Consider the following 12,585-nt stretch of genomic DNA (forward strand, 5'->3'; position numbering starts at 1 on the left):
CACCTCACCCGTGCCAAAGCACTCACAGGCGGAGGATAGTCTTCCCCCAGCAAATGAATCGCGCATGACCGATGCCGCTGCTCCCGCACTGACTGTAACGCAGTCAGTTCTTCTTTTACTGTTATGCTGTTTTGTGGATCACAAAGTTTAAAACTACTTATAAACACACACACAAAGTAACTCCCTCAGAGTGCCAATCTCGGGTCACTTTTGCCGGTCCAAGCCCGGATAAAGGAGCAGGGTTGGAATTGTGACATTAAAAAACAATAATTACTAAAAGAAATTTAATTTGTAGTTCTAAATAAATTCTAACTGCATTTAGGACGTTTTTTACTCACTTTATGTCTCCTCCACCATGTTATTTCTCTCTCCAACAACTAGGTTACAATTACATTAGCGACCAATTATGCAAATTAGGCGATGACGTCATTTAGGGACTTCTAGCGACTTTTAGGACAGCCAATAGCGATTTTCCTTACTGAGGAGTTGGCAACACTGCTATACAGCTCCACACAAGTTTTGCTTTGGACTACGGCAACACGCTATCTTCATTTTCGTGGACTTGCTTCTCATTTTTTTTCATTTAACGTCTGCCACAGCTCGTCTTCAGTTACTACGGTAAGAAAATAATCCAACTTGGTTTATTTATCGACAGCATTGTGTTGCAGGCAGTGAAGGCGCAAATGATAAATTTACGTTAGCTTTAACTCGTTTCTAGCATTAGCGTTAGCTACATTAGGCTGAAAAGAGCCTTGCAAAACCAGCAGTGCGCGTTTTGAGACGTGTTTTGGAGACGGGTGTATTAATGGAAACCGTCTAATTAGTATATCTATATTTCAATGCTTTGTCTAAATGCGGCCTGGATTTTCCCGCTTTGTTTGACATCCGGCTGAAGCTTAAGTTAGCTAGCCTCGCAGCTGTGTCATATTGACTATGTATTTTTGCAGCATATGTGGAGAATCGGTTCAGTCCGTGAAAGCTTATGTTTTGCATTGCAGACTGCATCGTAATGAACCCCGGTGTATTTTTAAATGTGTTGAAGTAAGTTGTAAGCAGGTGTTTTCTGGATATGCTGCTTTAAAGTCTCACTTCTACCGCCACCACACTGGTACCGCAACTGTTTCTCAGAATGCTACCTTAATGGGTTTGAACTGCACTGTCTCACTTTGTGAACGCCAATGTGAGGGAACTAAAGCTTTGATTGCTCACTTAAAGGAACACATAGAAGAGGGACGGCATGTAACTTGTCCAGTGAGAGGATGTCAAAGTGTGTTCTCTGTAAAATCTACATCTACCTCCCATATGTCTAGAAAACACAAACGTTTGGAAAATGTGATTTGTGGTTTAAACAAAGATACTCAGTCAGAGAGTCCATCTACAAGTGCCACCATACAGGAAGGTGCCAGTTTATCAGATACAGAAGACCCTGGTATGGATGGGTCTAATTTCAGTGACCTGTATCTCAGAAATGTATGTATGTTTTACATTAAACTACAGGGACAGCGTCTTCTGCCAGCATCTACCATTCAAACCATTGTTGAAGAAATACAAAATATACATGAATTGGGACAGATGTATACATTGAATAAACTAAGGTCACTTCTAAAAGATATGTCAGTTTCAGATGATGACATTATAAAAATCTGTGACACAGGAAAACAATCTGACTTGTTCTCAGCTTGTCACACAGCTTAGAGGGAACATTGATCGCAGGTGCTTATCTTAAAGAACATAGGGGATGCAATTGCAGGAGTGCTTCCGGACCTTCCTGATCAACTTCTCAAGTCAGTAGTCAATAGTCTCAAGTCAATTCTGCAGTGCAGAATTTAACATAACAGAAAACATGATCTAATGCTTTCATATCTCTTTTTAATGTACTTTTAAAGTCTCTGGCACTTCGACACCAATCGCTGTACTTTCCTCTCCAGTGGATGTCCTTCTTTCTCCACCCTTAATTTCTTCTTCACCAACATCATCCACCACTACTTCATCACCTTCAGGAATCTGTACACCATTACTACCAAACTGGGTAGAGAGATTTGAGATACCATGGCAGAGGCTCCCTGAGGAGTTGGTACAGAACTTGGAAAGACAGAAAAGACCAAGCGCAAGACAAAGACGAGAAATGGTAAGGATTGTGGTCTCTGAAATGATGAAGACTTGTAAGAATCCAACCAAACACAATACTACAGAGATAGCAAAAAGGATGGTGGCCAAGTATCCCAAGTCTCTTCAAGATGTGATTGATGGTGATGTTATTGGACCTGGATATCATTCCCTGGTAAAGCAACTTCAGGCAAGAGTTGAAAATGTCAAGCGACCTGACATACCAAAGGAAAGAAAACGTAAAGCAATATCAGATGACGACAACGACACAGACGAAATACCAGCTGAACAAAAAGCAAGGGTTCAAGACACATATGGCTGTATTAGCTGGGAGCCAAAGCATTTGCCACTCTCTGAGACTGTGGAGAGTCAGCTTGAAAAAAAAGAAGAAATGAAGAAGCTGTTTAAAAAGAATAACTACAGTACAGATGTTGTGAAAGAACTAGTCAAGTGCACCTATTACACGCAGCGTAAAGACATCAACAAAGGGGCAAGCATCCAGAAACTATGCCAGGAATGGCCCTTTCTCTTCAATGAAGTTGGTATGACCGCACATTTCCAAGAAATGACTGGTGTGAATCTGATGGAGACCTTCCTTGCCAATGTAGACAAAAAGGGTGCACGTCTGTTAAAGTTCCTCAAATATGTTGATGCACAAAAGCACAAGCAAGTCCTGAATGCTGTTCTCAAACTTCAGACTGAAAGAGGTCAGTCCAGTGGTTGCTTGCAAGAGGTCATTGAGATGATGCTTCTTTTACTGGCTCATTTTGACGAGAAGGGAGAGCTTCTGTTCCACTGCGTTGAGATGACAAGCCTTGCAGAAGATGTTCAGATGGAGAAAGTGCCACCAACGCCCTTCATCATTGTTGGCGGTAAGCCGAAAGAGCAAAATTCAACCTTTTTTTTTTTTTTTTTTTTTCCTGTTGTAACTGCCACGTTCTTGTACTCTTGGCTTGTTTAGTTTCATGTTCTGTTGCTTCCACACTAATACACTGGATAACACAACCATAATTTCAGCTAGTAACATAACTCATCCTATGATCCATGTAACAAGTATCTCTGTATTTGTATATATGACTGACATTAAAGCTCTTGTTATTAAAGTTTTTAATTTGTTGTTGTTGTTGTTGTTTTAATTCTCAGGTTCCTCCTGCTTCGCTGCTGAGACATTCATGTTGAGCATTGACAAGAAGATTGTCAACAACCGCATCACAACCTTCACCTCTGCTATCTGCCTAATGTTTGGCAGTTACTACTGCTTTAACATACACTACCCTGTGGAACTACGATCAACACTGGAGTTCCTTCAACGGTAAAATTTATTTTATTATGGATTTATTTTTGTGCTTATCAAACTTGGCCATTTGATATCCCACCTCAGGTTGTTAATTTCCTCAATCTCCCTTGCCCTTTTTTTCATGAAGGTGTTTCTTTTCCATAAATCCTGAGAGAGGCACCAAGGTTGAATCCAAGAAGAAAAGTGTTCTCAGTCAATCCCAGAGTCCTCACTCTCATCTCAGACATTGCTGATCATGAGTGGATCTAGTCCTACCCCTCTTGTTTGAGACAAAGTGATAAAGGTATACTATGTTACATACTCTACAGATGTTCTGTTTTTGAAACATTGTTACATTTCTGATTGTGAGTGGGAAGTTTTTAACAATGTGAAGTTTTACTAGACAAAATTTCTAAAAGTACATGTTCTACTTTTGATTCACTGTTTTATATATGAAAAATGTATCTGGTAAAAATGTGGTAAACCTGTTATTTTTGTTTCTTGGATTTTAATTTTCCCAGTTTTAAAGATATTTGTATTCCAATAGTAGAGCTGGGCGATAAAACGATAACGATATGTATTGCGAAATAACTTTTTCTCGATAGAAAAATTAAACTATTGCGATAGGCCTCATCTCTCTTGTCCTCTTAAACAAAAAAAAAAAAAAAAAAAAAAAAAAAGAACAGCCAATCCAAATTAAGTAGCACAGAGCCGAACCAATCACAGCTGCAGCGTCACGTCACGTGACTTGTTACGTACAGCACAAGCGCCAAGGCGCACATGTGTATTTGTTTTTGCAGCCGTGCAGCCCGGGTAATGAAGGAAAGGAGTTTGCCGACTAGAGAAAAATCAACCGAGAGCGTGAGCGAAGGTTACCGAAGAAAAAACAGATGATGGTTCCAATGCCGGAGAGCTTGTCGAACGGAAGGGCCACAGAAGTTCCGTAGTGTGAAGGTATTTCGGCTATTTCAAGTCTGACAAAAAACAGAGTAGCGCGCACTGTAAATTGTGCCGAAAGCAAGTCTGGAAATACAATAAAGCGGTGCATGCTCAGTCTCTGACTGAAAGCGCTAATTCGTCATTCGGCTTTTGTCAGACTAAAGTAACTGTTAAAACTGTTTGAAAAGCTAAGCTATACAACAAGGAGAGATTGAGAATTTCCTTTTAGTTCTCAGTTTATTTGATATTGACAAAAGTTAGTCAATTTTGTTTGTTCTTCTGTAAAACGACCTAAGATTTATTTTTAGAATTAAAATTTTGTTTCTAAGTGGAATTGACAATTTAGTCTGTTTTGTTTTTTCTGTTTTGAAACTTAAACGCTTTAGCGGCTGCCTTTTGTGTAGTTTGCAATATTTGCCTTTATTTATCTGAAACTGAAGTCTCATGTTCTTTAAGTACATCTGCCCTGTTGAACTTATTATGGGAAATAAATATTTTAATTAAAACAAGCTGCTGATTATTTCACATTTTACTTGTGAGCAACGGCACATTTAAATCTTACAAATATAGTTATTTGGCTTATATCGTGATATATATCGTTATCGCCTGAAATGAAAAAAACATATCGTGATATGAAAAAAATCTTATATCGCCCAGCTCTATCCAATAGTGTAAAAGTATGCTGCATGTACATTGCTGGCATTTTGTAAAATTTGCAGTTGAAGTTCTCAAAACAAGTGTAAAGTTTTTGTTTGTTACCTGATGCAGTTTAAAGATGTACATTTTCAGCTTTACTGCTCAGTTCTGTGTGCAAAATATGTGGGTGTAAACTTGTTCCTGTAATTTCTTCAATTCAGATTTTCTTTCAATTATAGAAAAAATGTTTCATTCTCTATATTTGTATTTGGATAATTTGAAAAGTCAAGATTCTACGTGTACTGACATTTATGTAGTGAGAACAGCACCAAAAACACTTAAGGGTGTCTGAATTTTCTGCTAAAGGTAATGTGAAATATGTGTGCTCAACTTACAGCACTGGTTTTGCACAGTTTGAACAGAACTTGTAAGAGTTCTGTGATTCCTCACTGTTACTGTCATGGAGATAACTAGTAACTATTTGTGATTTGTTGAGTAAAAATGTAAATGTTTGATGTTCAAAACATCAAAGATGTTAAATAAAATACTTTTTTGGAAATTTAAGGTGGACATTTTTGTGTTACATTTAGTAATTTGAATAAAATCATGGTTTGTGTATTAAGCTTACAGAGAAGAACACTTAAAAGCACTCTAGTCTAAAAACGGTTCTGTATCATCTGATAACAGCAATTGAACTGCTAAGCTATCTGAATATTTTACTTATACTCACAAAATATTTTTTGCGTTAAATAAAGTAGTTGATAATTGATACTATCAATTGAACAGTGAAAGGTGATCATATTTCATGAGGTAAACACTCATGATAGTTTGTCATGTCATATTAAATTATGAAGTAAAACGGTGTTAATAAATAGCAAAATTCTTTATTCAAACAGTAAATTATTTCATAAAACAAACTCTCAAAGCAACAGAACAGAACTAGCACCCTTTTAGTCATACTAGTTAAGTGTTTCACTATAATATTTACAGGGAAGTTTTCTAATCTTTTTTTTTTTTTTTTTTTTTTTTTTTTTTTTTAATAACCATTAAAAAGGGAAACTGCAATGCATTTTTAAAGTAAATTCTGGCAATTTTTACAGAATAAAATTGTATTTTATTATTGTTTTGATAGTTAGTTTTACAGGGGAAAAATGTTGTGTTTTCTGGCACAAACTTTATTTTATATGTTATTTTCATGTTAATTTTAGGGAAAAACATTATTTTTTTCTTCAAGTTAAAACATTTTCGTCTACGGTAAAATATTGACCCTAGCACTATTTTTAACCGTAAAATCAACAATAACAATACCTTCTTACCGTTAAAGAAGAAAATGTTTCACCCGTAATTTTACGGTAGATTTCTGGCAACCACAGCTGCCAGCGTTTTACTGTAAAATCTACAGTTTTTTGTTTTTACAGTAGGATGTTGGATGATGAGGCCTGTTTTCCTGCTCCAGAATAATGTTTGGGCCAATGAGATGCCTCCTTCATCCCTCCAACATTTGCCAGTCTCTGTACTGGGAGTTCTACATCCTTTACTGAGATCTGCTGGACTCTAAGAGGATAAATAAATGTGCAAAAAGTCAGCAGTGTGAGGTGTTCTGCAGCATCCACAGGTTCTAACTTGTGAACGATGCAGTGAATGACAGTCAGGTTAAGCATGATGCTTTCACACAGCGGTGTAGCTGCTCCTCTTTATCAACCCCTCACAGCAGCTGCACCATTACTTGAAAAGCAGCAAACCGTGCCTGTAATTTCTTGACAGATGCCCTTCATAGCAAGAGTGTCTAATTGCAAACAGCAGCCAGTGCATGGCTGCAGCTTCACAACCTGAGAGCTGCACAGCTCACCTTTATTCTGATGTCAGCTATCAGGTAAGTAGTTCACACACAGGTATATTTGTAGGAATTTATAATACTCTGGATCCAGTTTATTCATTTTTTATTTACTTAAATTAGTGTTTAGTCATTTAACAGTAGTTTTCACCCCCTCATCACTCAGTGTCATGTCTGTTGTCATAGGTTTGCAACAACACTGTTGTTCTTTTCACTGTAGATTTTCGAGATGCTATAAGTCAGAGAGGTTGATCTGGTGAAAGAAAAGTTGAGTTTTTATAAAAAGTAATCAGTCTCCACCCACTCAACCCAAATATAAAATTTCTTACATAAAAGTCTTAGATTAAAGTGCATGGCTCTTTTTTTTTTTTTTTTTTTTTTTTTTTTTTTTTTTTTTTTTTTTTTTTTTTTTTAGTTCAGAGGTCAGAAGAAGCATAAAATTCCCCTTTTTGCCTATTTTCTATCATGTTATTCACTGCAAGACAAAAGCTCAGGCTTAAGGTTTTTCCTTTGGCTCTGTATGACGCCAAAGTTCTACATGGTGCTCTCAGGCACATAGCTTATACTGTGAGCACAGAAGACCCATTCACCTGATGTTTGTGCCTTTTATTTAAAAGGAACAACGATCTGACTCTTGTATTAAAGGGAAACATTGAAGGAAAACAGCTTGTTTCACGCAGAGGATGAACTGGATGGAGAGGTTGCATCCAGGTGCAGTATAAGCTAAATAAAGATTATTTTGAACTATGCATCATGCTAATTTACTTGAGTAAAGTCCATGAATAAAATATGTAGCTAGGAATTAGCAGAGCAGTCCATTAGGCCAGTAGGACATTATTATATGAATATCTACCCTTTTTTTCCGCTTTTTGCTCCATCATCAGCCTCTGAAATTAAACATTTTCTCCAGTTATTGGCTGAACTGAACAGAAACTAACAGCATTTCACTTAAAGACTTTCAACTTAATTGCTTGCTCCACAGGGTCTGTTGTAATTAATGCTCTAGCTCTGTAATGCAAATGTGATGAACAACGGTCAGCATAGTAAAGATGCAGAGATATCGGAGGAGTTGGTGTACTTTTCTTTGTTTAAGGTATCTGTATTTCATCATCAATCACTGAAACACATCAGGCACCAGCAGTGCACGGAGCTAATAAAGGAGAAAAAATAATCATGATTACTTCAAGAGGAACCAAATTACCAAAGGCCCAGACCAACCTTTGGTCTCTAAACGAATAGCAAATTGACGAAAGTCCAAGGTCAATCACTTGGGATCATTTGCTTTGGCATCAGTTCAGACAACACAGTGGCTCAGCGAACACACTTTTACATCAGTGAAGAAAAGGTTTGCAGATTAAAAACTCAGAACTTTGTACAAAACAGATTTTTATCTTGAGACAGATTAAAGTGAAAGAAAAACCTGATGTGCAAAGCAAATACAAAGACAATAATTATGTTCTCAAAAAAAGGTGAAAAGCTAAAAAAAAAAAAAAAAAAAAAAAGAGCATAATTTACAAGTCAGTTCTTTCCCAGCTGTCTGGGGACAGATGAGACAAAGCCATGGATATAATAGGATGTCTGCACAGATCCATTACACATCAGCATCTAAATGTCTTATAATTGCCATAATTGCCAGTCAGCAGTTAAGCCTGAGATCGAAACGGGGCCATTAAAGCACACATGCATTCTGCTTTTTGATCATGAGAGAAGCTCTGGGTCACATTATAGCTGAATGGTCATTTGCAGCATTTGGTTTAAGCTAACCTGTATAAGTGTGCGAGTCTTTGAGCAGATGTTGCCACAACACAATACAGTTATTTTGGTAGCTGTGCAACTTGGGCACATTGGGAATCATAACTTTTGCATCGAAGTTGGGTGTCATCTAAGACATTGGTATTATTTCCAACGTTTTTCCATTCTTTATGTGCATTCCCAGCTCTATGGGAATCCCCCCACCTTAAGGTACCTATGTGTACCTTTTCCAAGACTTTCCAAGGTTCATATACCAGTGCATTTCAAAATATTTGAACACTGTGAAAAAGTTCATTTTTTCATAATTTAATTAAAAGAAAGATAAACTGACATGTAAAGTCAGTTTCCATATTCATTATGTGTAAAGTGGAACATTTAAGCCTTTTATGCTTTAATTTTGATGATTATGGCTCATCAGAATCAGAAATCCAGAATCTCAAATTATTAGAATATTTTATTTAGAGTTTGAATAAATTACTATTTATGTGATGGCCCTCCAGTCCGACTCGCTCCCCTCTCTCACTCTCACTGGTTTTTCTTTCTCACTCTCTCTATCCATCTGTGCTGTTTGTGCACAAACCACAGCCCTTGTTTTAGAGGAGGGTCTTCCTCCAGCTCCTGTCCATCTGAGCTGATTACCTCACCTGTTGGTAAGCTAATGATCAGCTGTCCCCCTAAAGCTGGATGAAGACGTTCGTTTGATGCTGGATTGTTAACAATGAAGAGTCAGTGGAATTTTTCTCCCTCTTCTGTGAGAGAGAGCAGCTTACCTTCTGCTCACTTCTGTGCAAGATATCTGGACTTGTGGTTTGAGTAAACCTGAGAGTGAGTAATCTGATGAAGAGGACAAATCAAGGATTTGTTTAAGTGGGGCCTCTTCATGACTGAGAAGTTTTGGATCACGCTGCTTGGAGCTTCTGTTAATCATTGACACAGATGTTATAGTGCTCAGTCACCGTTACATTTTTCATTGTAAATAAAGGCACTGAATCACAGTCTGAGTCTATTAGAAAAACCTAAGACATGAAAATTTAGACAACATGAATATTGTATCTCTAATTCAGGCCTGAATCCTTGGGAAGACTACTGGCTTTCTTCCGTTTGTGCAACATCTCTAAAGTTAGAAATATCCTGTCTCAGAGTGACGCTGAAAAACTAGTTCATGCATTTATTACTTCCAGGCTGGACTACTGTAATTCACTATTATCAGGATGTCCTAAAACTCGCTGAAAAGCCTTCAGCTGATCCAAAATGCTGCAGCAAGAGTCCTGACAGGGACTAGAAAGAGAGAGCAGATTTCTCCTGTTTTGGCTTCCCTTCATTGGCTTCCTGTTAAATCCAGAATTCAAAATCCTGCTCCTCACATACAAGGTCTTAAATAATCAGGCCCCATCTTATCTTAATGACCTTGTAGTACCATATCACCCTATTAGAGCATCTGTTATTAATCTCTGTCTCTCTTCCACAGCATGTCTTTATCCTGTCTTCCTTCTCTCACCCCAACCGGTCACAGCAGATGGCCCCGCCCCTCCCTGAGCCTGGTTCTGCCGGAGGTTTCTTCCTGTTAAAAGGGAGTTTTTCCTTCCCACTGTCGCCAAAGTGCTTGCTCATAGGGGGTCATATGATTGTTGGGTTTTTCTCTGTATGTATTATTGTAGGATCTACTGTACAATATAAAGCGCCTTGAGGCGACTTCTGTTGTGATTTGGCGCTGTATAAATAAAATTGAATTGAATTGAATTGAATTGAACTTGTCAGATTTCCAGATGATGACCACCCAGATGCTCGACGAGGAAGCTACACCACAGAAGGTCACTGCTCAGAATGCCACATGCTATATGGAAGCATATTAATGGGAAATTGACAGGAAAAAGAAATGCGGTAGCAGATGGTGCACAAACAACAGGCATGAGGATTATCAAGAATTATAGAATAGACTTAGAGTTTAGCAAGGGTTGGGCTGAGGCTGAAAGTCCATCAAGCGCAGCCATGTTTTTAATAAGGAAGAAGCTAAAGGTTTCATTTCCCTAATAACCTAAGTGACTCCTTAACCAAAGACCATATCAGAAGTCTTACCTGGGTATGGAGAAATGGAGCTGGACTATTGCTCAGAACTCGAGTTGTCTTTTCAGATGAAAGTGAAGGTCCTAGAGTCTGGAGGAAGACTGAAGAGGGACAGAATCCAAGCTGTTTGAAGGACAGTGTGAATTTTCTGCACTCTGTGACGACTTGGGTGCCATGTAATATGCTTGCAGTGGTGGCGCTTAGTCCACCGTGTTTTATCAAGTTCAAAGTCAACACATCTGTCAACCAAGAGATTTTAGAGCATTTCTCGCTGCCAAGCTTTATTGAGAAGCTCATTTCCTTTTCCAGCAGGACTCAGCACTCAGCCACAGTGCCAAGACTTCGATCAAATGGTTTGGTGACCGTGCTGTACTGTGCAGGTCTGGCCAGGAGGCGTCCCTGAAAAAAATCCCATAATCTATCGGGTACTGTCAGATGAACATGAGAAACCCAAATCCAAAGAGTGGCTGAAGGCCACTATCAAAGCAAACCTGGGCTTTAATAACACCCCAGCAGTGCCACAAGCTAATCTCCTCCATGTTATGTCGCATTGATACAGTTATTCATGGAAAAGGATCCCAAAGTTTCTTGAATATTTAAATTAACATACTTTTTTAAAAGTTAGGCAATTCTATATTGTGACTCCTTATTTCATTAATCTGAGGCAAGATTCTAATGATGAAAGGTACCTGAACTCTCACTGAGTGAGCTGTAAGCCATAATCATCAAAACGGGGGGATGCTTGAAATACTTCATCTTAAGTGTAATGACATCATGTTCTCAGCCAGCAAAATACCTTTTTTTTTTAAATTGTAATCTTCTGTTGCCTTCTTAGTAACTGTATAAAAGTATCCTCCCACACAGATTTCAACTTGGTCACAGGTGAAGGACAGAAAAAGCTTTGAGTGATCAGTAAGATTTTCATGTGACGATGTGAAAGGAGAATGATTGAGGAACCGAAATGCACACTTGTACGCAAAATAAACTCTGTCACGATGTAGGACAGACGGATGTGCAGACACAGATACACACAAGGGCAACGAGGGAACAAACCACATTAGGGAACTGCGGCTAAGAGGATACGGCCGGGAAGCACAGCTGGAAACAATCTAGCAGGAGAGACAGGAGAAGCAAAACTGAACATGACACACACCAGACAGGAGACTATCAAAGTAAAGACATAACACTCTGGGTCAATGACCCAAGAACCCTGACAAGATTAGCAAAGAGCTATAAAAAGATCATTTTGTTCCTTTAACCATTTTAATCTGCATGTTTAACTAGACAGATTCATCCATACAGGCATACATACCACTTCATGCCTTAAACTTTACAGATAGGTTTGAGTGTTTTTTCCCTTGGTTTTTTTCTTATTTTGTCTGTTGTGCAACCTAAGTAACATTTCTGCAAATATCAGAATGAGTGACCTTGAGCTAACACTTGATGCAGTTCTAAATGACTAGCACTTTATGAATGTGAATTGTCATATTTACAGATAGCAACTTCTTAGAGTCCAGGCCAAAGTCGTTGTAGTGGAACCTTTTGAAGTGGAAGGACATAAGCCAGTAACTCCTTTATAAGATGAAAGGTTTTAGATAAATGGAGCAGGTTCAGAGACAAGGCTGAACAAATGACGACAAAAAAAAGCCAAAGAGAAAGGCAGAGGGAATGAAAAGCCGAGATCAAAAGGAGAGAGCAGAGAGCCTGTAATGCAGATGCACTTTCCAATTATTGTATCATTTTGACCTACTGGGCAGCTGCACATGTCATAAAACTTTTGTAGATATAATGTTCTGATGAGAACAAAACAGACACATCCAACTATGAATTGGTGCAACAGCTGTCTGCTCTGAAGATATGTCCCTGAGGATCTTGCAAAGGTTGTAAACTGGCTATCAGCTTAGGAAAGCAAATAGCCAGTCATTACCATCTGACTGAAAGCTGCTCGTGTAGGGTCTTACAATATGAAGTGTCTTGA

General features: G+C 38.3%; 1 protein-coding gene across 6 annotated transcripts; it reads left to right on the forward strand.

Annotated features, from left to right (window-relative positions):
• Window positions 1-484: 484 nt before the first annotated feature.
• LOC109202180 (uncharacterized) lies at window positions 485-3,942 on the forward strand. 6 transcript variants are annotated; one of them, XM_019358585.2, is made up of 6 exons: window positions 485-618; window positions 1,311-1,328; window positions 1,734-1,784; window positions 1,887-2,978; window positions 3,250-3,418; window positions 3,531-3,942. In XM_019358585.2, exons 3-6 carry the CDS (start codon window positions 1,739-1,741, stop codon window positions 3,634-3,636), a joined length of 1,413 nt encoding a protein of 470 aa, XP_019214130.1. In that variant the 5' UTR covers window positions 485-618; window positions 1,311-1,328; window positions 1,734-1,738; the 3' UTR covers window positions 3,637-3,942. The 6 variants fall into 6 exon arrangements, 4 of the variants coding, with proteins under 4 accessions (XP_019214130.1, XP_025761169.1, XP_019214129.1 ...); XM_025905384.1 differs by having other exon boundaries at window positions 1,929-2,978; XM_019358584.2 differs by having other exon boundaries at window positions 485-1,328.
• The last annotated feature ends 8,643 nt before the right edge of the window (window positions 3,943-12,585 follow it).

Source organism: Oreochromis niloticus, linkage group LG1, assembly GCF_001858045.2.
Source record: "Oreochromis niloticus isolate F11D_XX linkage group LG1, O_niloticus_UMD_NMBU, whole genome shotgun sequence".
In the NCBI taxonomy this organism is placed as follows: Eukaryota; Metazoa; Chordata; class Actinopteri; order Cichliformes; family Cichlidae; genus Oreochromis; species Oreochromis niloticus.

What these genes read in the sequence shown, in the direction of transcription:
- LOC109202180 (XM_019358584.2), top strand. Translation starts at nt 1,739, where the DNA reads ATGCAATTGCAGGAGTGCTTCCGGACCTTCCTGATCAACTTCTCAA. An exon ending in CTTCCTGATCAACTTCTCAA is followed by an intron (nt 1,785 to 1,886) that starts GTCAGTAGTCAA and finishes GTACTTTTAAAG; the next exon opens with TCTCTGGCACTTCGACACCA. An exon ending in ACACTGGAGTTCCTTCAACG is followed by an intron (nt 3,419 to 3,530) that starts GTAAAATTTATT and finishes TTTTTCATGAAG; the next exon opens with GTGTTTCTTTTCCATAAATC.